Here is a 27,973-nt window from a genome sequence, read left to right on the forward strand (position 1 = left end):
ATCCTCTGTTGTCCCCTTCTCCTCCTGCCTTCAATCTTTCCCAGCATCAGGGTCTTTTCCAATGAGTCAGTTCTTTGCATCAGGTGGCCCAAGTATTGGAGCTTCAGCTTCAGCATCAGTCCTTTCAATGAATATTCAGGATTGATTTCCTTTAGGATTGACTAGTTGGATCTCCTAGCAATCCAAGGGACTCTCAAGAGTCTTCTCCAACACCACAGTTCAAAAGCATCAATTCTTCGGTGCTCAGCTTTCCTTATAGCCCAACTCTCACATCCATACATGGCTACTGGAAAAACCATAGCTTTGACTAAACCGACTTTTGTCGGCAAAGTAATGTCTCTGCTTTTTAATATGCTGTCTAGGTTTGTCATAGCTTTTCTTCCAAGGAGCAAACATCTTCTAATTTCATGACTGCATCTTTTAATTTCATATCTTATTCATGTAAGATAATAAATTTGTTTTATTTTAGGCCATTGAAATTGTAGTAATCTGTTATGGCAACAGTAGAAAACTAGTTCTTGGACTGAACCCTGATATTTCCATTTTAAAATGTCTTTCATTTCTTTCCACTTGCACAGAAAACCTATCTCTCTGTCATCTCTGCTCTCTGGACATCGCTGAGGACTGCAAGGGCACAGCTCCGTTCAGATCCACTACAGCAGCGGCAAAGGCAGCTGGTAAGACGTGTCAAGCGAGTGCGAGGGTGAAGGGAGAGTTCTAGCTCTGGTTTCACACAGGCCTGGTATAGAACCTCGGGGAGCATCTGCTCTCTGTGGGAGTCTGAGCAAGAGATTTGGCTTGTTTCTTCAGCGCTAACCTGAAGGCCATGATAGGTGCTACCTCAAAGGCACAAAAGGCAATGGCAACGATACCGTGCATTTGACATACGAGATTATCATTAACGCTCTTGTGCCGTCTGGAGATCGGGAATTCCGGGAAGGTCACTGGAGGGTAATCAAGGGCAACACCAAGCACCAGGGCCAGGTGCCAGAGAAGATGCCTCTTCCCCTTCCTGCCCCCTCCCCTTCCTGCCTGGGCAGCGGCTCAGGGAGAAAGCCCCAGGGAATGGGGAGATGGCTGGGCCACCTGTGCGCACTGACAGCCCCCGCCCCAGTTCGCAGAGGCCGTGCAGCTAACCCTTCTGCCCCCGTCCTCTCTCAACGCTCCCCCGACTCGGGCAGCCCTTTGGTGGCCGACCCGACTGATTGCACGGGGAGCCGGGCGCACGAAGCCCCCCTGCCTCCTCCCTACCCTGAGTGAGCGATGGGGGTAACGCGGGGAGCTGGCTGGCTGCGGGCCGGTGGGGGGCCGTTCTCACTTCCCCTCCCCAACCGCCCCGGGAGCAGGTGCCGGGGGCCGAGCCCCGTCGGCGAGGCGGGCCTTGTGGACACGCCCTCGCGGCGAGTCCTCGCTGCCCCGCAGGAGGAAGCGCCAGAGCCGCGGCTGGTGCTGCGCGGAGCCGGGCGCCGCTCCCGTCCTGCGCCAGGGCCGCCGCCGGGCCCGCTCCGGCTCCGGGCCCCGCGCGCAGCGAGCCGGGCACGGAGGACCGCGGCCGGCGGCATGGCAGCCTCAGGTGCGTAGGCCGGCGCCGGTCCCCCTCCCCCGTCTCCCTCCGCGCACCCTCCCGCCGCCGCCGCCCGCCGTCCGCTGTCCCCTCTCGCTGTCCCCGGCTGTTCCCTCGGCTTGGCGCGGGATCTGTGTTCTTTCTGTTCTTTCCTCTCTTCTTGTCGCAGACTTCCCTCCCCAGCTTTCTCACGTTCCCCTTCCCAGGCTGTTGCGCGATTCTCTTCGGCCCCTGCCCGACCTTCCCCTGTCCCTCATCTTCTGCGTCTCCTTTTCTCCCTCCAGCACTGGCCCTTGAACTTCCGAGGGTCGATCTCCCCGTTGAACTAACTCTGTGAGCCGAGAGTAAAGTTTAAAGAATGTGGAGAGCCCACTGGTCTCTCCGCCGGCGAAATGCTTCTCTTCGGGTCCCATCGGGCCAATAGGGGGCGCTCAGACAGTCCGAGTTTGGAGATGGGCTTTGGGCCGCCTGCCTTAACCCGCTTCCTCTTCCCTCCTGGGCTTTGTTTTTTTGTCTAGAATTTCAGTAGGACTCTAAGAACACCACTCCTTTTAGCTTTACTTTTCTTATGTCCTTGTCAGAACTTTGGGGACTGGGGAGAGGTGAGGGTAACTGGGTAATCTACCCATCAAAAGTTGCCAGGAGTCTCTTCTAATTAGACCTGGGCTCCCTTCTGGTCCGTGGCGGGTACACTTGGCAAGCTTCTCACTCATTGAGATCCAGAACAAGCACAGTAATGATGATGAGACAACCAATGAGCGCTAACTATGCAGTGTAGTGGATATTGTGCACCTAAATACGTCCTCACTGGTGACCAGGACACCCTAATCTCTGCTCTTCAAGGAGTTTATAGTCTGTGAAGGCAAGCCATAATTAAAACAGGGAATTATTAAATGAGAAGATTAGAGTTACCATGTTTGCAAGTGCGTTTACTAGTATCTTTCCATCCCATCTTATGATGTTTTAGTAGAGATAACATGTGAAAACAGGATGCAAAATCTTCTTGAAAAATAATATCTAGTTGGCTGGGAGGAGGTGCTGTTTTTGGAGAAATTGTGGGCAGATGCTAGAATGAAGGGTCAGCTTTCCCCAGGTCCCCTGAGATACACCCTTCTAATTGTGATTTGAAAGAGAAGGCCAATCAACGGTGACAGTTCCCTTAGATTTGGTAATGCAGACTCCGTATTTAAGGGAATTGGGAAGGTAGCTAACCTTAGCCTCCTGGCTCTCTAGCTGGGCACTACAGGTTAGAAGAACTTGTACTGTGAATAAGGTGATAGTAGGTTCATAGTCCACACATTCCATTTGAAAGCCAGTGCAGAGTTAACTAGAGGGAGTCAATTCATTCAACATATATTTATTGCAGGCACAGTTCTAGGTGTCAGGTGTATATTTAATAAAACAGACATAAGCCATGACTCCTTGAAACTTGTGGAACAGCGAGGGAAGGCAGGCACTACACTGAATAAGGAAAGTGCAGTGTGCCTGCATGCTTAGTCGTGTCCAACTCTTTGTGACCCCATGGACCATAGCCCACCAGGCTCCTCTGTCCATGGGATTTTCCAGGCAAGAATAGTGGAGTGGGTTGCCATTTCCTCCTCCAGGGGGTCCTCCAAACCCAGGGATTGAGCCTGTTCCTCCTGTGTCTCCTGCATTGGCAGGCAGATTCTTTACCACTGAACCACGTGGGAAGCCCAAGGAAAGTACATTATGTGATAAGTGTGGTGGCAAAACAGTAGAGGGGTAAAGGGGGTTGGAGATACATTTTTAAAGGAGGCTGCAAGGTTAGGTCTCATGGAGAAAGGGTCATCTGAACAAAGACCTGAAGGAGAGCAGGAGAGGAGGCTTGTGGGAGAGAGGACTTTAGGCAGGGGGACAATAAATGGGTGGATATGATATATTTCTGGAACAGGGAGCAGGCCAGAGTGGCCACAGTAGGTGGGTGATCGGGGAGAAGTAGGAGATAAGATCAGTGATGCTCCCACCTCCATCTATTGCTAGGAACAGTTCCGGCTGCTGAGTCCAGGAAATAGCATACTTTGGGTGGAGAAAACCACCCCCCACCAGTGTCCAGTATTCATTGCCTCAGTAGGTGTGGCCAAAGGGGCTAGAATGATGTGCTTCTGTTCATACGGGGACTCAAGCTCAGTGGCCAAACCTGGGCCCCTTTATGGGCTCTGTAGTGGCTTTTTGCAGATATCTGTAATGGTTAAAGCTTTCAAATCTTCTTGCCATAAGCATTCTCTGTGGTGAGTCACCACTCCAGTTTCTGCAAGTGGGCCTTTCTGAGGTCTGGAAGGACCAGGTCCCGTGGTGGACGGCACACAGGTGAGAGCGGTGAGACTGTCTCTTTGCCAGAATGCTGTAGTCTCTGGAGCCATCCAGGCCACTCTTCTACATGTCTTCCTCCTTTTCTCTTCTTCCTTTGCCTCTTTTTTCCCTTCTTCCTCCCCCTCTCTGTTCTCCTCCATCTTTTAAATAGTTTTTTTTTGAGATGCATTTCACATACCATGCTATTCACCCAATAAAGTATACAATTCAGTGGTTTTTAGTATCCTCACAGACATGTACAGGGCTTCCCAGGTGGTGCAGGGTTAAAGAATCGTGGGTTTGATCCCTGGGTCGGGAGGATCCTCTGGAGTAGGAAATGGCAACCCACTCCAGTATTCTTGCCTGAAAAAATTCCATGGACAGAGGAACCTGAGGGCTACACTCCATGGGACTGCAGAGAATCAGACACAATTGTACAACCATCATCACAGTCAATTTTAGAACATTTTCATCACCTCAAAAAGAAATTCCATATGCTTCAGCCATCACTCCATTGTCCCCTCTTCCTCTCTAGCCCCAAGTTCTACTTTCTGTCTCTGAAGATTAGATTTCCCTGCTCTGGACTTTCACATAAATGGGATCATATAGTATGTGGCCTTTTGTGACTAACTTCTTTCACGTTGTATAAAGTTTTCAAGGTTCATCCAAGTTGTAGCATGCATCAGTACTTCGTTTCTTATGATCCAATCATGTGGTCTTCTTCAGTTCCCTTCCACTGAAGAGTGAGCATTAGTTTCTTTTCTTTTTTTTTGGAAATGAATATTTGCTTGTTGAAATTGAGGAGAATCTTGACTCTCTATCTGAAAAAACTTGGAAAATGAGGTGAAATGAAATGGAATCAGCCTACCCTGGAATATTCTGTAGGCTCCTGATGATGTCTATTGTATTTACTCTTGAGAGAGAGGAGAGAGGAGCCATAAGTGATTTTCCCAAGTGGCCAAGCCTGGTTGAGTGAAAACTAGAATCCTTTCCTCTGTGTATCAGCCTCCAGGTATTTGAAGAAACCTCTCATACCTTTTTCTACCCCCACAAGGCTTCTCTTACCTCTAGATCCTTCTTCCATTCCTGGACTTATAGGACAAAAGAGCTTGAAGGGACCTAAAATTTTTCTGTCACGTTACTTTCTGTCTGATCCTTGAAGTCCCTCAGTACTCCTGCGAAGTCTCTGAACTTGAAACTTTCAGAGTCTGGAAGCCCCTCGTGTTGTTTCCAGATCTCTCCCTATTCCGGTCACCTTCCTTGTGTCACGCCCCTCTTCAATATGGTGCCCAGATTCAAACTCGGGCTCCAGGTTGGATGAATGGAGTGGTCTGGGCTGGGTAGTTTGAGAAGCTGCCAAGCTCTTCTCAGGTCTTTTCTGGGGTGGATTCTGGATCTTTCAAAGGAAGCTGTCCTTCGGTCACTGTTCCTTACCACCGTCATTCCCTGTTGCCACCAGCCAGCCGTGCCTCTACTGTTATCCACTCCTTTCTCCTTTGAAAGCCAGACCTGGTCTCTAAGCTCCCCAAGGATAAAGACCCTTCCTTATTTCTGTCTGGAATTTATAGACTCCTTATTGGCTCTTGTATTTCATTTCTCTAAATAAACAAACAAACAAAAATGGAGGAATGATTTGGCACATGTGACGAAGTGACTTATGATTAAAGGAAGGGAATTCTCATTGAAGAAAAGGGTGTCCCTACGTATGAGAGAGAGTCCCTGATGAAACGTTTAGTCCCAGCAGGTTGTGGAAGGACTTTGACTTCCACTTTGGACTTTTCTAGAATTTCCCCAAGCTTCAGTTTCAGCAGCAGAGTGAAATTCAGGAAGATGATAGATCTCGTTGTCCTCATGTACATTGAGGCAAAATTGCTTAGACAAAGTATATTGGTCTGAAGTCACACCAGGAGTTGGTGACCAAGTAGGTTGTGATATTAAATAGCCTGAGGTACTAACCACTTCCTTCTCAAGTACTGGCATACCTCATTTTATTGCACGTGGCTTTATTGCGCTTTGCAGATATTGCGTTTTATTTTTTACAAATTGAAGGTTTGTGGCAACCCTACATCAAGCAAGAGTATTGGCGTTATTTTTTTCCCAACAGCATTTGCTCACTTCCTGTCTCTCTGTCACATTTTGATAATTCTTAACAATATTTCAAGCTTTTTCATTATTACTATATTTGTTATGATGATTTGTGATCAGTGACCTTCGATTTTACTATTGCAAAACATGGTTAAGGCTCAGATGGTAGCATTTTTTAGCAATAAAGCATTTTTTAATTAAGATATGTACATTGGTTTTTTATTATTCTTTTAGACTTAATGCTTTCACACAGTTAACAGGCTACACGGTATAGTATAAATATAACTTTTATATGCACTGGGAAACCCTAATTTGGGAGACTTGATTTTGCAGTATTCGCTTTATTATGGTGGTCTAGAACCAAACCTACAATAACTCTGAAGGATGCCTATACTTTCACTCAAAGAGCGTGAGTGAAATTTAGCACCAGAACCTCGGGAGTGAGACAGTTTAAGTAGATTTCCATTTAGAAGAGGCTAACCCTTTAAGTTGGAGAAGGAAATGGCAACCCACTCCAGTACTCTTGCCTGGAAAATCCCATGGACGGAGGAGCATGGTAGGCTACAGTCCACGGGGTTGCAAAGAGTCGGACACATTATATTTAAATTCTATTTTTAAACTTTTATTTTAGAAATTTTAGATTTAAAGAAAAATTGGGATGATAGTACAGAGAATTCTCATATATTGTATACCTCATTTCCCCTATTATTAACATTTAAAGTTTTCTTGATGGCTAGAAGTCTTTAGTGAGTAGTAGGTATTGCAATGTGCTGTTAACAGAGGAGCAGGAAGTGGTGAGGCAGGATCCAGGGGGAACTGAGTACTCCCTCGTCCATGGCCCCAGAACTTGTCTTAAAAATGTTGTTTTGCTTTTGAGTCATTGAATTGATGCTTCTGAACTGTGGTGCTGGAAAAGACTGAGAGTCCTTTAGACAGCAAGGAGATCAAACCAGTCAATCCTAAAGGAAATCAACCCTGAATATTCTTTGGAAGAACTGATGCTGAAGCTGAAGCTCCAATGCTTTGGCCACCTGATGCGAAGAGCCGACTCATTGAAAAAGACCCTGATGCTGGGAAAGATTGAGGGCAGGAAGAGAAGGGGACGACAGAGGATGAGATGGTTGGATGGCATCACCGACTCAATGGACATGAGTTTGAGCAAGCTCCAGGAGATAGTGAAGACAGGGAAGCCTGGCATGCTGTAATCCATGGAGTCACAAAGAGTCAGACATGACTTAGCATCTGAATAAACTCCTTAGAAAAGTGGTATAAATCACTCATAGCTACATAGTCAGGCAATGTACCGTTGCTGCTTTCCTGCTAAGACAATCAGTGCTCTGAGACCCAAGTTTCCTTCTTAAGGGTATTTCTTAAGTACCTTTTAAGGGTGCTCTCAGAAATCATTTTCTTGCTTCTTCCTTACTCTTTAGCCATCACTTGTCAACCCTGTTGAAAACATTACCCATGGTTTCTCCATCACTAATGTATGGGACCACAACCAGTCTCTTCTGAAACCTTACTCTCCTAGTTTTTTTTCATAAACTATTTGCTAGTATGTTTGTCTCTGTATGTATGTGGAAGGAGGGTATGTGACTACAGCTTCTTACTTTTGTGCTTTTAAGTAAATCCTGAGCACAGCATCACTAACTTTGCATCCTTAATATTGTAATGAAATGTAGTCTTGCACACTGCCTACCTGATGGGCCATATTCATGCCCATTCATATGCAATTACCCTTTACATTTAGAAGAACATTTGCTTCTTAGTATAAAACAGCCATGTAGGGAGGAGGAGCATAAAGAAGACTGGATGTTAACTCTGCTTTTTCTCAGTGTGAGCTCCATAGTTATGTAGCTTTGCCAATTTTATTCCTTTTGTAGTGCAGAAATTATTTTTCCATCTAGGTTCAAAGAAATATTCTACACAGAAGAAATTGGCAAAGATTTCACTTTGTGGAAGCCTGCACCACTGGTACATTTAAATTTTGTCCTTGACCTACTTAACTCTGGGACCAGAGTAAGCATTCCTAACAGGGACTGTTTTATTCAAAACTGAGGAAACAGACCATGTTCAGGATTGAGTTCGCTATAGAGCTACAGATGTCCATGGTGTCTTCAGAATTGCTGACTTTTATTCCAGTCTCAAATTGGCTTCTTTTAAATTTTGCGCACCTTCCCTTCAGAAGGACTCACAGAGGCTGATGCACTTGTTCCTACTGAAGCCTATTGGGTTTTATATTAGTACTGAATGAGGCGCTCCGAAAAGAAACATCACATTTTTGTTTTATTTACTGTTTTAAAAGATTTGGTACTGTCATCCTGGGGGGATATCAGAACTGGTGTTGGGTTTACATTTTATATGCCATTATTTTTATTTTGAATATGGAGATGGATGGGGCCAGGAACGGGACTTCCTTCCATGATGTTTTCAGAACTGAGAAGCTCAGGTCTTGCCCCAGTCCCGCCTCTGACATTCAGATAAATGTGGCCCAAGGATGGCATTTAATTGTGCTAATCCACAACTTAGATGAATCCTGTTTCACAAAGTTCCCAGCTTCCATCTCTGAGTGGGAGGAAGGCTCCCTGTTGCCTTGTAGATTCGTAGATACTTCTCTGTGCTCACCCCTTCCAAATCCCTTAGAATAGTTCTTTGAATTAATGGGAGATGAGGACTCACAAGTGTTATGTTAAGAGCCAAGCTTCTTTGAACTTCCATAATGGAAAATAAGAGTTACTGCTCATAAGATTCTTGACAGAATTCCTGATGGGAGGTAGCAGGTGAAGTTGGCAAGAGGACGGGATAGGAAACCAGGGGGGCAACCTCAGTTTCAGTCCAGACTCTGAACTAATTTGCTGAACGTAAATTTAAATAAATTCCTTTATCTTTTCAGATGAAGTATATCTTTTATCTGTAAACGAGGAGTTTGGGATCACTTTGTGATCCTCCAAAGATTCAACACTTCTCTGAGGCTTTGGACTCTGTTTCTGGCATTTGTATTTTATTACAACAAGAAGAAAGCCTATGTGACAGACCATGTGTGGTGAGGGGAACTTTATAAATGGCACTGTATAGGTCAATGTGTTAGTTCAACCATGGTTACCTTTACATTAATGCATTGTTTATATTACTGTGAGGATAATGACACCGGCTACTGAGGGTTTACTACATGCCAACCACTATGCTTAGCAATTTACATAACATATTTAATTTAATTCTCATGAAACGCTGATAAATATTGCCTTTATATTTCCATTTACAGATAAGTAAATGAAGTTTAGAAAATGTAAGCAACTTGCGCAGGGTTTCATGGCTACTACTTCAGAGAGCCAAGATGCTAAGTCTGGCTGCCTGATTCCAAATCTGTGCTTGTAACCACTGTGTTTGGAAAAGCTAGGTTCTGGGATCAAACTGAAAGTGAAAGTGTTAGGCGCTCAGTTGTGTCTGACTCTTTGTCACCCCATGGACTGTAGCCCGCCAGGCTCCTCTGTCCATGGAATTCTCTAGGCAAGAATACTGGAGTGGATAGCCATTCCTTTCTCCAGGGGACCTTCCCAACCCAGGAATCAAACCTGGGTCTCCTGCATTACAGGCGGATTCTTTACCATCTGAGCCACCAGGGATCAAACTGCATTGGTTCAAATTCTAACTCTGCCACTGGGGCTCTTGGATAAATTACTTATTCTGCCATACCTCAATTTTCTCATCTTTAGAATCTGGTTAGTAGTGGTATCTTGGAAGGTTGCTGTGAACATCTAATGAATTTTCTAGGCAATAAGCTTGGACAAGCTGCAATGTAGTAAGCTCTAAGTAAGTGCTTGCAGTTTCTTTCATCACTGTCATCCTATACTACATCAGCCACGGGCAGGAGAGGATACCAGCAGAAGCAATAGCATATGCAAAGATCTGAAACAGCATGGGGTGTTTGGACAATGGCAGGGAGTCTGGAATGGTAGGAACACAGGCTGTAAGTGGGAAAGAAGTGGGGCAGGTATGCTGGGGGTGAAGCGTGAGAGATTGTGGGTGCCAGGCCCCTCGTCTGGGTGGTGACTCTCGCAGGTCATGGGAAGCCCTCGTGGGAGCAGACATGTTAACGTGCTTCCGTGTCTCCTTCTTGCTCAGGGATGCCGGGAGGATGCGACATCCTCGTCGTTTACAGCCGAGATGCTGAGGAGTGGTGCCAGTACCTCCAGGACCTTTTCCTTTCCAGTCGGCAGGTCCGCGGCCAGAAGACGCTGACTTACAGGCTGAGCCCCAAGACATCCTTCTCCGCCGAGGACCTGAGCTTCTTTCTCCATGTGCGCTGCATTGTGGTGCTGCTGTCTGCGGAGCTGGTGCAGTGCTTCTGCCAGCCGAGCTTGCTGCCCCTGCTGCAGAGAGCCTTTCATCCTCCGCACCGCGTGGTGCGGCTGCTCTGCGGGGTACAGGACAGCGAGGAGTTCCTGGACTTCTTTCCAGACTGGGCCCACTGGCAGGAGCTCACCTGTGACGATGAGCCTGAGACTTACATAGCAGCTGTGAAGAAGGCCATTTCTGAAGGTAAGGGTCTCTTCTGGAGTAGAGATATGCAAGCCCTGGAAAAAAATGACCCATCCAGGCCTCAGGCATTTCAGGCGAGACATTGTGGTATTAATGGTCATCATTCCTCTTACAGACTGAACCTAGACCTCACTATGCTAAGAGCCCCAGTTGTATTTACTGGTTTAGAGCAGCCTGTTTCTGGAATGGGATTGTCCCATTCCAGAATAGGGTAGGTTAGGTCTCCTGGGTAGGGTAGGATAGGGTAGGTCTCCTGGACCACAGGAAAGAAAGACGACACTTTTCCTTGAGTTCTGTGCTAGGATAAGCCCTCTTTTTAGAATTGTCTACACCTCAGAAGACATTGGACAGAGACTCTAGCCTAGAGGACGGTGGGGGTGGGAGGCTGAGACTTAGTTTGGTTGGGATGTGCGGACTATGACTTCCAACCTTCCTGTTGCAAGCCACTTCCATTTTTTATCATCAGGTGACCTTAAGATTTTGGTTGAAAAGGTGTCACTTTTGGGTAACATGATTATAGAGAAAAACCTCCCTTCTCTTATTTTCCACCAGCCTAGCTTCTGTCCTTTGCCTTGTTTCTCCTTTTAAACTGGGAGAATTCTGAGCCTCTCTGACGGGACTAATGACTTCAGTGGCCCCAGGAAGTATGACAAATGCTCCGATTAGCAGTACCGGAAGATGTGCTCTGGGATGGATACATGTCACAGCTTTTCTTCCTCTTTTTGTTTTCTGTTTTTGTTTCATTGTGGGCTATTGAGCGAGCTATGTGTTTATCTTTTATTCTCTTGCCATTTGAGCTCTTATACACCTGATGCCAGCAAAGAAACTTGGAAAATAATGGAGCGATGTAACTATGCTCAATTATTCCTGGTGTGCCTTGGTCATTAAAATTTGACTCATCCACCCCGTCTGATTTGATTTGTGAATCAAGAATTCACAAATTCTTAGTGATCTTAAGTAGCTAGTAGAGTTCCTAGATGCTTTTATCCCAGGGATGGCCTGCTCCAAACCAATAAATATGACCAGGTGACCTAACACAGTAGGATCCCAGGCCATTCTGTAATATAAATGACAAATGTGAGTATAGAAGAAGTCTCACTTGAAACTCCTGGGACCTGGATTTTTCCAGAGTTTGCTTATCTTTACTTCAGAAGGACACAAGGATAGGGGAAAAAATGCATAATTCATACTTGCACGATTATACTTCATTTGTTTGAGGGGTCTGCTGAAATTTACAGAGAAGTGAGATGCAACTGGTTGTTGCAGAGCTTCTGTCACTGCTTAGCTTATGATCTGGTGGGCAGGCTGCTGTGACCCACCTGTCCATCATTCTGCACACCGTGGCTATGTCGTCACTATACTGGCTTCATGGTGTGTGCACTAACAGACTGTTCTTTCAAATACTACAGTGGTATTGTTTTTAAAAATAGATGGTAAAAGGGATTCTCTGACTATTGTTTGGCTGTGTCTGATGTTCAGATGCTTAGACAAATTGATCGCTTATAATATTTTACTTTTCACTAGTGACTCTGGCTCAGTGTGCTATGAGCCCTTAGCTTCAAGTGTTTCAGAAGGAATGACATGTTTCACAGTGGTATTTCTGTTCTGAAATCAAATAACCTCTCATCAGAAAGAGATTTTTTAAATGGGAGATTAAAACCAGCTGCTTAGTGGAAAATCTATGTGGTTCAGAATCAATGGATATGTAGGGACGAATGGAATTATAGGAAACAGTATGAGGGAGGATGGCTTCTGCCGCCAATGTCACTTTCATATCTGATATTAGACTTGTGAATTTGGGGATTTGAGGTCTCTGTGTGGGGAGGCTAGAATGGCTTAGATTTGCTTTGGGAATGTCCATAGCTGTCTCTCTCAGTTGGCCCAGTAATGGGGGGCTATATCTCTGATTTTTGTGCTGGACAAGCTTTCTTAACAAATGGAAGACTCAAAGTTTAACGTTGTAGCAAAAATGAGTAACGACACTCTATTGCCTGGCTCTGATGCTAAGTGGATGCCCGATATTGGGCAATTTATGTAGCCTCTTTGGGTTTCAGTTTCCTCTTTTGTGGGGCTTCCCTGGTGGCTGAGACAGTAAAGAATCTGTCTGCAATTCAGGAGACCTGGGTTTGATCCCTGGCTTAGGAAGATCCCCTGGAGAAGGGAATTAGCTATCCACTCCAGTATTCTTGCCTGGAGAATTTCATAGACAGAGCAGCCTGGCAGGCTACAGTCCATGGGGTCACAAAGAGTCAGACACGACTGAGCATCTACTACTAACACTTCCTTCTCTTCAAGAGGCGGGCTTACACTTGATCTAAGACACTTTCCAGGGCTGAAATCTATGAGTCCCTTAGGCCAGAGAGTCTGAAATACTTTTGAAGCACCACCATCTTGTCCTATTTCGTACCTGCTTTGACTCCCAGGAAGCTTAGAGCTAAAACAGTGTTTAAGGATCATATTATCCCTATACTATGTTTCTGGTATGAGTATGTCCTTAGTTATAGTCTCTATAACTTGTGATAATTTATTTTAATATCCCTCTTGTACACGTGAGGTTTTCCTAAGGTACTTCAAAATAAAAGTCAAAAATAAAATTTTCATACACCCCACTAGTAAAAGCTGCCCCAGTCCTTTGAGAAATAAATACATGCAACTTGTTTCTTTGACTTTCTCTGTTAAAACAATTCCAGTGGGAAACATAATGGAAATTTGATAATGGGGATGCACTAATGGTGGAGACAATAATTGTGGGGTTACTGATTGTAGAGCTCTTGAAAGCTACAGGGAGACACATTTCAGGCATCTTTCTAACAACTGAAGCGTGCAAAGATGGGATGGGTGGCCTTTTGGGGTGGTGCGTTCCACATCACCAGGAGTGTGCAAGCAGAGACTGCATGTATGGTAAAAGGAATTCAGCTTTGGAACCATGGTGGGACCATGTGACCTTCACAATTTTTTGATCATAAAGTTCTCTTACTTGAAGTTTCTGGGGTTTTTTTTTTTTTTTTTTACTAAGGAAACATGTCTATACTGAATCCAGTCTTCCCGCTTCACCAGATCTCCCTGGGGTTTCTAATTCCCAACTGAAGAAATATTGGTCATATTCCTACTATAACCCCAACAGAAAATAACAGGAAAAAGATTTCAGTTCATAATCTATGTAACCCTTGAAAACAGTAAAACTCCCAGAATATTTATATACATATATATTTTTAATTTTAAGGTATTTTGTGAGAAAATGTGATGAAATAAATTTTTATTTTAAGGCAGGGCAAGAAAAAAATTAAACATCAAACTCTCTGTGTGTATTTGGACCTCTCTTCCCCTCCCCCATGTGCAGTGTACATCCACGTTGCACACTGGCCCACGAATGGGAGTGCCTGCTTGACCGTAAAAATCAATTTTTTCTTTCTTCTGACACTAACAATGTAACTTAAAATAATAGTTTTCTTTCCCAACTTTGTACAGGGTCGTGATGACTTGTTGCTCGCTTTGTCTGTGCCTACCTGGACCATCTATCCTTGATGAACTTTATGTAAAACATCAGTATGTCATTTTGATGTACAATCCTTTGTCTCAAAAATGTTTTTGACTGTGCCTTTGACTTCTAGCAGGTAGGAGAGCTTTCTGAGGATCTACTTGCTAGGTTATAACCCTCAGTATGACTCAAATAAAATTCTTTTTGTCTTCTTAACTTGATAATTAGTTGAATTTTTGTCAACAAATATTATTATTTAGTAAGATATTCATTGAGACCATTTAAAATTTAGGCTAAATTTTAGACCACTTAAAATTTAAAATAAGGCTTAAAGATCAAAAGCTTTAGAGAATAGAACAGGTAATAGAGGTAATTATTCCAGAAACTTGGATTGGTTGTGGTGGTGGTTGTTCGTGTCTAACTCTTTTGCCACCCCATTTTCTGTAACCCACTAGGTTCTTCTGTCCATGGGATTTCCCAGGCAAGAATACTGGAATGGGTTTCCATGCCCTCCTCCAGGGGATCTTCCCAACCCAGGTATTGAACCCGCATCTTCTGCATTAGCAGGCAGGTTCTTTACCCCTGAGCCACCAGGGAAGCCCTGAATGAGGTTACAGGTAGTTAGTTATACTTTCACTTGCTGCTGTGTTATCTAAATAAGTACTTCTCAAACTTTAATGAGGGCGGGAGGACCTGGGATTCTTGTCAATATGCAGATTCTTACTCCAGGAGTCTGGATGGGACCCAAGACTCTGCATTTCTAACAAGCAATCAGGTGATGTTTATGCTGCTGTTTAGGGGTCTGCTGAAAACTGAGCTAAGGTCTAAGTCACCCTTCCTTTGTCAAGTCAGTTGTCTTGTACTTCTGTTATGCCTGGATCATTTTCTCAGATCTCTACTTTTCTGGAAATGAAGGCACTATCTCATAAGGTTATCTCCTGGACCAGTGTTTACGTATAAAATAAGACCAGTATTTGGTGCTTAGCCCAGTAGACTTCAGGATAGGGCTCTTGAGTTCTCTTCCTGGTCCTTGACTCACAGATTCAGTGTTAGCTCTGACAGCTTTCAACCTCTTAGTTTTCCAGGCGTAAGTGGTCCTGACATCAGAGTAGGGGTATGCTTCCATCACAATCCTTACTGCTTCTTCATTTAACAAGCGTGTTGATTATAATTACTACGCCACTAAAAATGTTTGGGAGGTTTTATTTCCTACCCCCTCTCTCCAAATTTGTCAGTCACCTTAAAACTGAGCAGACGCTTTAATTATAGAGTCTTCCATGTGTTGTAACAGCCAGTTTATTTCCCAAGGCCTTCATCTGTAAAATGATGGGGTTGGACCAGATGATTTGGAAGATTTCTTCCAGTACCCCAGCACTGTAAGATATCATTGTGAGTTTTCCAAATAGATGGCAAATTACCCAGAATCTTTTAACCAGTTTAGTTTAGTTCCAAAATGTTTGCAGTGTTATATACCCAAGGCATAGAAAACTGTACTATTGTTCTGAATTGTTTGGATTTGTTAGGTGATTATTTTAAAATATGGAAGTGAGAAAAACCCAGGTACAGTGCAGAAATTATTTCCTCTTTTTATAAGTGCTCTTTTTTTTTTTTTTTCAAGCGCTCTATTCTTTACTGCAAATCTCATTGGAATGTAAAAATAGATTCTGTTAGTCTGTGTGGGAGAGGTCTTGATGGGAAACACGGAGTTTTATTTCAAAAGTTCTCATAATTTAGTGTGTTCATATTTGTGTGTGTGTGTGTGTGTGTGTGTGTTGAGGGGAAAGGGAACCACTGAACCAATTCTTCCAGTATTATTCAGTATTACATTGGAGATCTTGTCTGCTTTCTTATATGTATTTTCTCTTTACCTCCCCTATCTTTTCTCATGCTCTTTTTGCTTCTTATGCTCAGAATCATAATGAATTTTGCCTTTTTCACATGGGGAAAATTTAGAGGGATATGTCCCTCTGGCCTTCCTTTGTTGATGTTAGTATTCTAATCTGATTGTTAAACTGGAGTTTAAAAGGAACACAATTGAGGTACAAATACTTTTAGCTAATCAGATGGATTCCAAAGTCTTCTCCCAGATTTAAAAAGAAACATTTTCTTTTTTGAAATAAAATACAGTTGACCCTGGAACAACCTGTGGGTTAGGGGCACCGACTCCCCTGCCCCCACCCATGTAGGCAAAAATCTTTGAGTCATCCTTTGGTATTGGTGGGGGATTGTTGCCAGGACCCATGTAGGACACCAAAATCCATGCATGCTCAAGTCCCACACAGGCCCTTGGTATCTCTGGTTCTAAATTTATGGATTGAACCAACAGGGGATCATGTAGTTGATCATTTTTATTGAAAATGAAATCTGTGCATAACTTGTCAGTGCAGTTAAACCCATGTTGTTCAGAGGTCAACTGTAATGAATGTTTATCATAATGTTGAAAAAAAGAAAGTGAAAAATACACCTGTAGGCTATTTCCAATTAAAAAATAATAATGTTGCAATAAATCTCCACATAGCTTTATGCCTAAATCTTTGCCAATCTCTGTGGATTTCCACCTAGCCAGTCTCCGTAGAGTTCCTAGAGATGGTGCTCACCTGCTATGTGCATCTCCCCACTTTCCCCGTGTGACCTGAATTCATGGCCCCTTACTGTGGTTTTTTGTTGTTGCAGTTTATGTACTTATTTTTCTTTCCCTTTATGCCTAAGTCAGTGATTTATGTTTGCAGTTTCTCTTGCAAAGATACTCATATGGAGAACTGCCCTGAACCGCTCCTTCTCCTCATGGAAAGAGCTAATACTAAGGTGATGCTGTGACAGTTGCTGTGTGTAATACACTGGTCACTTCATGGGTATTTATTCCCCCCCACAGCCCTGAGTGGGTAGATGGTTTTACCATCAGTTCACAGATGAGAAAACCGAGGTTCAGCAAGGTTCAGTAACTTGCATGCGGACTGGGAGCAGCTCACATGGAAACACTGGGCCTTCAGACTCATGCTCTGCTTTGTCTTGCTTACTTCTAAGCCTCTCCCCCCAGTCCTCCTCTTCCTCATGGAGACAAGAAGTGGGAAGAAAGCCTGGGAAAGAGAAAGGATTAAGGACAAGGAGGCTTCCCTGAGTTCTCTAGACCACAGGATCCCAAGTCAGACTGGATATTGGCATTGCCGCCTACTTTGTTTAACATGCTGGTGTCCCCGCCTTACTCTAGACCGACTGAACAAGAATCTCAGAGGTTGGTTCAGACAAAATGAATTTCAAAAAGACTCTGCGGTGGGTTGTGATCTGCAGCCATGCTCTGGAGGCTCTGCTCCGTGCCTGCAGCCCTGTCCATTGGTTTTCTGGTTGGAGGAGCTGGCAGCAGCTCAGGCCTTGTGGGCTGTCACAGGGCAGGTCACGGGGCAGTGTTCCCAGGGGCTTAGAGCCTGGCCAGGTCACAGCTCACTTCCACGTCACAGGCAGCAGCTTTTAGAGAGGGGAAGAGAGACAGACCCTCCCAGCAGAGGGGAAGTGGCTGCAGCCTCCTTGCTCTCCCTGGTGTAGCAGCCTCGCTGATGGTAAGTCTGTGATGGCTTCTGGGGCGTCTGTGCTGCCTTGCAGAGACTGAGGGGAGAATCTGGTCTGGGGCCTCTTAAAATAGCCAATTTTTGTTCTGCTGTCCTCCCGCCTTGTGGCCTTGGGTTGGTGGGTCTGCTGTCTCTCTGCTGTGGTTTAGTCCACACTTAAGGTTCCTCCTTAAATGACCCTTGCAGAAATATGTTTCCTTCGCACAGTCTTCTCTTTTGAAATAATCTTTGATTTGGAGAGAAGATGCCTAGCTGGGGTGGTAAAGTCTGTCCCAGTGTCACTAAAAAGCTGCAACATGTCCCAGGGTCTTTGGATTTCCCTTGCCAGGTACCCTGACCACCTCATAGAACGAGATGCTTCCTCCTAGCTACACCTAAAAACAATCAACGACGACTAATGCCCATGATAGATTTTTGTGCCCATGGATCTGTATGAATTTCCCACAGAGCTGTGGGCCCAGGTGGTGTTGTGGAATCGGCCACCCTGCTGCTTCGAAAGCCACCCAGAGACAGCCTTCTTCTCCCAGTTAGACTTTCTGTGGTCCCTCAAGGAAAATATCTGCCAGTCACCTTGTCAACTGTGGTTGGTGAGGTGCAGTGAAAAGGGAGTGATGAATGCTGAAGTTTCCACTGGTGTGAGAATCTCAAGTTTGCACCTGTTTTTGTATACATTGTCTAATGCAGGCCGGAATGGAAATATCAGATGTAGGAATTTTATCGGTTGGTTTCTTACCCTGTTGTTTCTGTAGTTCTGTAGTGAGTTCTGCTACTCACTTCTCCTGCGATTATTGCTAGAGGAAAATACTAGGATGGAGGAGTGATCTGACATTTGCTTTACCCCTTCAAAGCCCTTTTGTAAACATTATCTCATTTGGTCCCTGCTATTTTCTTGTAGTGTTATTTGCTCAGTCGTGTCCAACTCTTTTCGACCGCGTGGACTGTAGCCTGTCAGGCTCCTCTGTCCATGGGATTCTCCAGGCAAGAATACTGGAGTGGGTAGCCATTCTCTTCTCCATTCCCAACCCAGGGATCGAACCTGGGTCTCCTGCATTGCATTTTCTTATAAGGCAGACATTATTATCATCACCATTTTAAAAATGAGGAAAACAAGGCCTGGCAGGTTCACACAGCTGTTATTCCATTAGAGCAGGATCAGGTCAAGCCCTCATGCCTGTAGTCCAAGGCCTAACTATTTTCTTATCCAGACATTACAGTGAGCCTTCCCTTCTCAAGGCCCTGTGCTAGGTGCTGGAACAGAGCAGGGAAGCCAGATATAGTCATTGCTATAATAGTCTCTGTGTTCTAGACCAGCACTATTCAAAAAATGTATAACACAAGCTACATGTGAAATTTCAAGTTTTCTGGTAGCCATTGTAAAAAAAATAAAATACTAGAATAAAAAGAAACAAGTGAGTAAATTTCAATAATGTGGTTTACCTAGCCCAATATATCTAAAATTTCAACCTATAACCAATGTAAAATTATTAATGAAATGTTTTCTATCCTTTTCCTCATACTAAATCTTTGAAATCTGGTGTGTGTTTTACACATAGAGCACACATTTTAACTGTTCAATAGCCACATGTGGCCAGTAGCTATCATATTGGACAGTGTAGATCAAGAGTGATGCTTCTTAGAGAACTGGGGGCCATATCTGTTAATATTTTAATACATGAAATGTCATATATGTTTTTAGAAATGTTTGTCCTGGTTTTTTTTGTTAATTTATTCTATCAGTCATTTAGCAAGTATTGAATGAGCATTTGTCCTGTGCTAGTCTGTAGGGAACGTCTATTCATTGTTTTCTTTCCTCTCTCATCTCCTTTTTCTGGCTTTTCTTCCTTATTCCTCCCCTTTCTTTGTCTCTTTCTATATTTTGTCAGCTATTTAGCTATGTTCCCAGGCTCTGCAAGTATAGCATTGGTTAAGACAAAATTAAATTTGATTAACAACAGCGTTTCTGTCCTTGGAATGACCAGTTTATCATATATACTAGTGAGACTGGACTCCTGGCAACCTATTTGAAGGCAGAAACTAACCAGGGTGCTTCTGTCTATCTGTTTACCTACCTATCTACCTACTCATCTATCTAAATTTTACAAGTATGTATAGAGCAGCAGTTATATATATTTATGCCACTGTATATGTATCTATGTATTTTATACTAGTTTATGAGCTTTTTCGCTACAAGGATACACAAGGAATTGTTGATAGTGGTTGCCTTTTGGCAGATGGAGGACATTTTGAACTTTTTATTTTAGACATTTCTCCAGTGTTTTAATTTTTCTACGATGCTAAGTTTTAACTCTTTGAGATTTTAAAAGAGAAAACTGATGGGGGTCATAGGGATTTTATGAATCTAGAGGAAGGAGTTGGACTAACACCCAACTACTCCGAGTAGGTTGAGTTTCAGGTTAAATTCCTTTGTGCAAACTCCTTGGCCTTTTTCTCAGCTTCGTTAGATTGATCTTCTGGGTAAGGGGAAGTGACACTGGTTTGTGTTATTGCTGTAATGACTGTCCCATCAGTCACTCCGTGTGGGCTCTGCTTGAAAAGAGGGAACAGCCACTTACCACTGAGTCGTAGTTTTACTCTTCTCAAATGGAATTTGACTCTTGGAATTTAGATTGATGTCTCCTTAGGTTACTTCAGTCTTTGTGACAAGAAATAAGAGAATGTGGGTGTATATTTCACAGACTTTGACACCAACTGGCTGTGCCACCTTGGGCAAGTCACCTGGCCACCCTGGACCTATTCTTGTCCTCATTAAAATGCCGGGAGGTGCACAGATTGACATCTCATACCTTTAAAGTCGTGAAATTCCATGGTTCCAACCACATGTAATTTTAAATATCTTACATTTCATTGTTCTCAATCTGATATTTTTCAAAATCCCATCAAGGTATTGTATATTATTTCAGCTAACAAGTTATCCTTTCCAACAGAATTTAAATAAAACTTTAAATGACATAAAAATAGCTTCCTGTTTATGGACATTAGCCTAAATTCAGTCTTAGAAGAACACAGCAGTATGCCATTATCTGTGTGGGAATGAAAGAATGAGTGTATTTCACATTTTATATATACTGTTTATTGTGGATGTGTAGATACTTGGTTGTGGCTCACAGGAAGATAATGGGGGCAAGGGAAATGGGGGCAAATATGCATGACAGAATGGCTTTGTTAACTTCCCTATTTTTGCAGGATGTTTTCACAGTTTTTCAATTTAGTTTCCATTGCCATTCACATGACTGAGAGTGTGTCTGAGATGGCTGAGGAAATAGGATGATTCATGCTGTAAAAGACTCTTTATCTGCTAATTGGAGAAGTTATTGAAATCATGGCAGGCTTGTCATATAGACCTCTGGGCAGAAAACTTGCCAATTTAGCCAGTTTGGTAAAATTTAGATGTGAACAGTGGTCAGTTGATTTTCTAAGGCACAGAAAAATGAACAAAGTTAATAATTGATAAAGTTGCCTTTTCTCTAGGGAAAAAAGCATTTGGAGACTGTTTTACTTTCACTGTATTTATGTTTTTAAAGAAAATACTTGTCTCCACTGACAAATGTTTTGTGCTCAGTAAATGATAGTGGATGGATGAGTGGCTCTGTGGGTGCATCCATGGCTTGTTCCAGTTTTCCTTGTTCTTGAGCCCATTTTGAAGGTCCTAGTTGGAGAAAAAGATATCCTTCCTGTGAGCACCCTTCTTATGGAGCCGGGCTGCTGGTGACATGTGGATCATCAGCTGTTTCCATGGAGCAGATTTGTCTTGTGGTCACATAGTCAGGATGTGTCTAAACAGAAACTCGTCAAACTGATTCAGAGCGAGACAGCGTCTACTGAGTGCATCTTTTTTTTTGCTGTGTCCATACTTAAACATGTACCAGATATGACAACCTCTCCCAGAAAAGAACCAGGTATGCCATTATAGAGGGCAGCTAGTAACTTGAATTGTTAACTCCATGAGGGTGTGCATGGATCATTAGCAGCAGAACTTAAACTGAGTGCATCCTTTTGAAGGAGAGCATTGAAGTGAAGAAATCTGAAGTGTTCAGATGAGACCTCTAGGACTGGCTTAGTGGTTTTGGGAATTCCTTGATATTTTTTTTCCCCCTGGGTTTGTAACTTCTGCATTTGCGTATCTTCCTTATCACTCTTTCAAGATTAGACCCATACTAGCCTTTCATTTAAAAGAATGCTGGTTGAACGTGCATATTTTGTCTGCCAAGTTGCCAGTTTCATAAACAGATTGCTGGCTCGCTCTCTAACATCTGATAACACAGGAAATAGAGAGGAAGCTGATGATGAAATGAAAATGCTCTACTTTTTAACTGGACTAAAACAAGTTTCCTTTTATATATGTCAGCTAACGTTTGAGGCTGTAGCTAAAGTTAAAGCTTGCAGTGGAATTGACATTCATCAAAACTAGCAGATAGAATATCAGTGTTAGCTGTTGATTTTTTTTTTTTTTTTGAGTGTGTAAAATGTGGGGAAACATTTTTTGTTGCAGGATATGGCATTTAGCATCACAAGTGGAGTTGTAACCTGAAAAGAAAACTGGATTCTTGGTTGGTGTTGAGCCGAAAGACACAACCTAGCCAAAGATCAAGAGAATGATTTATTATTACTTGTAGCAAGTAAGGAGAACTCTGGGGATCTTTCCGGAAGCAGCGTCTCCATGAACAGCAAAACTGGGGAAGCTTAGAATACATGCATATTCATGAAAGGGCTGGAGCAGAGGAGAATTCAGCATAGACTTGGGGCAAATGTGGACAGAGTCCAAGCTTTAGTTGATTGAATTCAGGAGGATCAGTTTCATCATTCCATACTCCACCTGGGTTGGGGCCTTAGTTCCATAGAACTCAAAGATATACTATTATGTATAGCCCCTGAGGAGGAACTAGGTTTATCACTGCACTATTGTTTGACTGCCTTCTCTTTGTTTCCTTAGGATCATAGATTACTGGAAATTACCTGGCAGTCCAGTGGTCCTGCTTTCATTGCTGGGGCCTGGAGTTCAGTCTCTGATTGGGAAACTAAGATCCTATAAGCCACATGGCACAGCCAAAAAAGAAAAAGGAAAACAAAAAGATCATAGAGGCTTCAAGGGCAAGCATGGTGGCCAGGCTGAGACCACAAAATGACTTAGGCCGAAAGGGCTTCTCTAGAGTCAAGAAAGTCATTCCCAGTTTTCTTTCCAGGGACTCTCTGACCCATCTGCTTACAGAGTCAGCCTGTTACTTTTTCTAAAGCAGAGCCCCCCTTTTCATTTTCTAAAACTATCTGAATATCATCTCTTAAAGTCTTGGTTTGTTGCTAGAGAAGGTCTCCAGCTCTAATTATAAAGCATTTTTATAGGAGAAGTTTTTGGGCAAAATGTAATGTTGAAATAATCGTACAGTAATTGGGCAGCCTAAATGTTTATTTTCATGTTGAATTCAGAGTCCTATAGACTATAGAAATCCTTTGACATTGTTTCACTCCAATGGTACAGGGTACATGGTACCTGTACATGGTACAGGGTGTTCATTTGATCAAAACTTGCCCATGCTCTGGAAACAGTCTAGCTTTAGAGTCTCTAATGGCAAAAGAGGGACAGGGAACTGTACAGTCAACCAGATGGAAATACAAAATATTAACATGAGAAAAGGCAACTTTGGGATCATCTGGCTCAGCCTCTCTAGTTTAAAAGGAACAAAGTAGGACTCAGAGAGGTAGAAGAATTGCCCAGTGTTACTCAGTTAATGGCAGAGATGAGCATGCTAATTTCTGTTTCTAGTCAACAAATGTTTATTGAGCTAATGGAGTGCCTGCCATGGGGGTGGTACTCTGCAAGGTACTGGGAAGACCTGATGGAAAAGTCATACTCAAGTCCTGCTCTTCAGGAGTTTATGTGTCCTGGAGGTAGAAGGCGACTAAACAGCCAGTTGTTCTTTTAATTACTTAATGCCGAGAGGGTACAGCATTATGAAGCAGAAGTCAGTGAGCTCCCTATGAATAATAAAGGGGATCTGTGGTTTTCTAAGGGCCCTTTTGATAATTCCTTACTGTCATCCATTAAGGAAAGAATGAGTTTCCTGAGCATCCATCTTGGAAAAGAGAAGAAAAGGCATGCTGTTGATTTGGCAAATATTATACACCTGCTTATCTAATGGTAATGTATTGCCCAAATTAACCATGGCTTTCAGGCAGGGCTTTCATATTCTCCAAGTAGTGATTAGGACTGTCTAAAATTTTACATAGTTTTACTTAATTTTAAAATGAGCATTTTGATCATTTCTGTAAGTTTATAGACAGCAGTGATGTTGAGAGGTATTTATTACTATGTTCCCACAATTTAGAACTTTTACATTCTTGTTTACCTAAATGTGAGTTGGTTGGAAGGACAGGCTGAAGATAAGTTGAAAATGAATAAGAATCAATATAAAATCCTATTCAGTATTCAAGAAAATAATTAAGCAGTTGTACAAGAGCAGGATGAAGGAATATATATGTAAGAGTTGTGCTTGTAAGGTCTGGTGGTTTTAGTTGAAGGCAAGCTAAGCATGGTCAACAGAGCACTGTTGCCCCCAACTGGGAGTGACCAGTTGGGAAGCTTTGCCACTGATGATGGAACCTTGAGTCAAAACAATCTTGGCAGGCAGGAACCTGGCTCCAGTCCAACATACAACATTTTACAAGGCTAGGTGTTTATTTGCAGTTAGGTCTCAAACCTCATCCCCCACCCCCCACCCCCAAACAAAACTGGTGGAGCATGTGGAGGAAAAAGCATGGTGGAGGAAAAATCCTGGCTTCCATGGTTTACATGAAGAAGTGGGGACTTGAGGTGACCACATGCTCAGTATGAATCAGCAAGGTGGCACACCTGCTCTAAGATGCAGTCTTGAGCTTCCCTTCTGAACAACAGCCAAACTGGAAGAAATGATGGCCCTTCTTGTGTTACACCCAGACTGTAGCTACCCATCTGGAGTAACTGTTGGCAGAAGGTGAGGGGGTGGAAAGTTAGGTTAGGGGGATGAGGAGACCTATAAGCCAAAGCTGTCTCTTTTGGGGGCCTACTTAGAAAGCTTAGTGTATTATTCTGGACTTTCTTGCTTATAAGGAAAGAGCCCTGACCTGGGCCCAAGAGGAAATAATTAAGCTATGGGAAGGATAAGAGTGTTAGTCCTCAGAGATAACATGGAACTAAAGACTTGAACTCCAGAGTTACTTCTTCACCTCTCTTCCTGTGTCTCTCTGCAAACTAGAATCATTCTCTGATGAGGCATCTCCAAGAAGGAGAATTAAAGCTTCTAGGAACTGCCACTCCTCAGTCCTCCCAATTCCAGCTCCAGAGAGGAACTGACACTTATTCTCTCAGGTCCACAATTTAAAAATCCCAGGATAGGCTCTAACTGGTTGAACTTGGGTCAGGTGCCTAACTCTACGCCAAGGAGATTGGAGGACTGTGAATGTCCCATTTGATAGCCCAGGGAGTGGGATTTCTAAAAAACTTGGCAGCTTCCACTCAAACCAGATCCCAAAGAGGATCTGATATTCTGTCCTTATCAACTGATGCAAAAGACAATTGCCACATAGCCTGGATGGAAGTGGAGTTTTGGGGAGAATGGATACATGTATATGTATGGCTGAGTCTTTTTGCTGTCTGCCGGACTATCACAACATTGTTAATTGGCTGTTGTTGTTTAGTTGCTAAGTTGTGTCTGACTCTTTGTGACCCCATGGACTGTAACCCTCTAGGCTTCTCTGTCTACGGGATTTCCCAGGCAAAATACTGGACTGGATTGCCATGCCCTTCTCCAGGTTTTCTTCCCAACCCAGGGATCGAACCTGCGTCTTCCGCATTGGCAGGCAGATTCTTTACCGCTGAGCTACCAGGGAAGCCACTAATTGGCTATACTCCAATACAAAATGAGAAGTTTGTTTTTTGTTTTTTATTGAAAAAACAGTTGTCTCAATGAGGGATCTGGAAACATGCTTGTGCCTAAGGAAACAGAGGAACTAACTGAGGGTGTTTAATCATAGAATTATAGAATTGGGGGCTAGAGTAAAAGGGAGGCTCACTTTTGTCAAAGGACTTGCCCAGGGATGCTCAGCTGGGTGGAGACAAAAGCCCAGGCCTCTAACTCTGAACTTAGAGTTTCATTCACTATACTTGATTGTCTTCCTAAGAAGAAAATATCAAGGGAAGACAAGAAAATTACCTTCAAACATTTGAAGGACTGGTGTGTGGAAATATGAATGGTGTTGTTTGATGATGCTTCAAAGGGCAGGTGAGAATTCATGGGCAGTGGTAACCGAAAAGCAGAATTCTACTAGATTTAAGGAAGAATGTCAACCCCTGAAGTGGCTAAGCAATGGAGCAGACTTCCTCAGAAGGTGGTGGACAGAAGTCCTGTTGTCAGAAGCCTTCGGGCTAAAGACTGTATCTTAGAGCAGTCATGCTACCTTGTGGATCCATACTGAGCATGTGGTCACCTCAAACCCCCAGATAAAGATGTTTATCCAAACATCTGCCATTGATGTTGAAGAAGGAGTCCCTCAAATCCCTTTCAACCCAGAGACACTTTCAAGTAAAAACCTGGGTGGTGTTGCTTTTTACTTTTTTCCTACAACTTCCTCCAGTTGTGTCGTGTTTATAGTGTGAGATGCTGTGCTGACCATTTTATAATGATTACCTCACTGAATCTTCACCTATCATGTAGATACTCTTATCATCTCCATTTCACAGCTCAGGCACAGAAACATAAAGTTACTTTTCCAATGGCATGTGAAAACTTTGTTTTTGCTCCAGTGCCCCTAGACTTAACCACTACATTCAATGACGTCTCAAAAACTACTTGTTTTTAGTTCCATTTTTACAGTGTCTCTATCAGGTGTCCTCAAAGTGTGATCCTGAAAATACCCATGTGAGAACCGTATATTTTGGGGTTTGATGGAGAACCAAATATTTTTGAAACTCATATTTTTGTAAATATTCACATTCCTCATGTATTTGAACCCTGCATTTTTGGTAAATGTTTATGTTCCTGAGCCCTACCTGTTAACCAAGGAATCAGAATGTTTGTGTGGAATGGATGTGAGGTATGTATTTCAATTTGGGAATACATATGTATTTCCAATACATCCAAGTACTCAGTATGATTCCGATGGGCAGTAAAGTTTGAGAACCACTGGTCTAGAGCTTTCTAAGGAAAGCTGGAGGGTAGACCAGATCCTGAAAAGCCCCATAATTCTCTAAACAGCTTAGACTTTCTTCTGAAGGCCAGGGGGAGACCTTGAAGAGCTAAAAGTCAAATCTGACTTGATCTGGATTGATTTTCAGTAAGTTCAGTCTGGTGGCTGTGTGGGCATGGCTGGAGGCCAGAGACTGAGCAGAAGGCTCTTGTATCCTTCATGGGAGAGGTTGGGCGTAGAGCTCAATGTAAACAGATCCTACTTAAATGAGAAATGAAACCTAGGTTACATGCAGATTTTCTGATGAAATATTACAGTCAATTTCCAAAGGCCCGTGTGAGTATTTTCTTGAGATAGCATCAAATGCTAAGTTCCTCTGACATCTTATTCTTGCCCTTTGATTCTTATCAGCCCCCCTTTACTATCAGTGGTACATACCCTGGAGAGCTCAGGCGGTGTGTTTGTGCAAGGCCTCATCTCCGGTGGGTGGGGAGTGATGGTTGGCTCGAAGGAGCAGAGACCTAGTATAGCCTATTGAATAAACAAGGGAAACACCATGGTGTGTTGGGGTGGGGTGGGGTTGTTTGTTCCTAAATCTGTACATAACTGAGGGTTAGTAGTGTTAGTCACTCAATCGTGTCCGACTCTTTGCAACCCCATAGACAGTAGCCCGCCAGACTCCTCTGTCCATGGAATTCTCCAGGCAAGAATACTGGATTGGGTTGCCATTCTCTTCTCCAGGGATCTTCCTGACCCAGGGATTAAACCCAGGCCTCCCACATTGCTGGCAGATTCTTTACCATCTGAGCTATGAGGGAAACCAAGGGTGGTGAGGGCATTAAATAGTTGTGACCAAGCAGCCATACCATACAGAGGGTGAATTAACCTGAAAGCTACGGGTGCTTTTATGGATACTGTGAAATGCCATTATGCTTCTAAGAGGCTAAGGAAAGCCCTGGTTTTTCTCTCTATCCTGTACTTTACTGGCTTCCCTGGTGGCTCAGTCAGTAAAGAATCCACCTGCAATGCAGGAGACTGGGTTCTATCCCTGAGTCGGGCAGATCCCCTGGAGGAGGGCATGGCAACCCACTCCAGTATTCTTGCCTGGAAAGTCTCATGGATAGAGGAGCTTGGTGGGCTACGGTCCATGGGATCGTAGAGACGGATATGACTGAGCAACTGAGCAGCCATGTCCATCTTCTTTAGACTCTGATATCCATGGTTTCTCCTCTCTCTGGACTTTAGAACTCATTTGCAAGA

General features: G+C 43.4%; 1 protein-coding gene across 1 annotated transcript in view; it reads left to right on the forward strand.

Moving 5' to 3' along the window:
- The first annotated feature begins 1,248 nt into the window (after positions 1 to 1,248).
- Positions 1,249 to 27,973, forward strand: part of PIK3AP1 (phosphoinositide-3-kinase adaptor protein 1) — a 113,737-nt gene continuing 87,012 nt past the window's right edge. The window contains exons 1-2 of the mRNA XM_043475853.1: positions 1,249 to 1,573; positions 10,079 to 10,495. Of these exons, the coding sequence (XP_043331788.1) occupies positions 1,264 to 1,573; positions 10,079 to 10,495 (727 nt within the window). The 5' untranslated portion in view covers positions 1,249 to 1,263. The remainder of the gene's footprint in view (positions 1,574 to 10,078; positions 10,496 to 27,973) is intronic.

The sequence above is a fragment of the Cervus canadensis genome, chromosome 8 (genome assembly GCF_019320065.1).
Source record: "Cervus canadensis isolate Bull #8, Minnesota chromosome 8, ASM1932006v1, whole genome shotgun sequence".
NCBI lineage: Eukaryota > Metazoa > Chordata > Mammalia > Artiodactyla > Cervidae > Cervus > Cervus canadensis.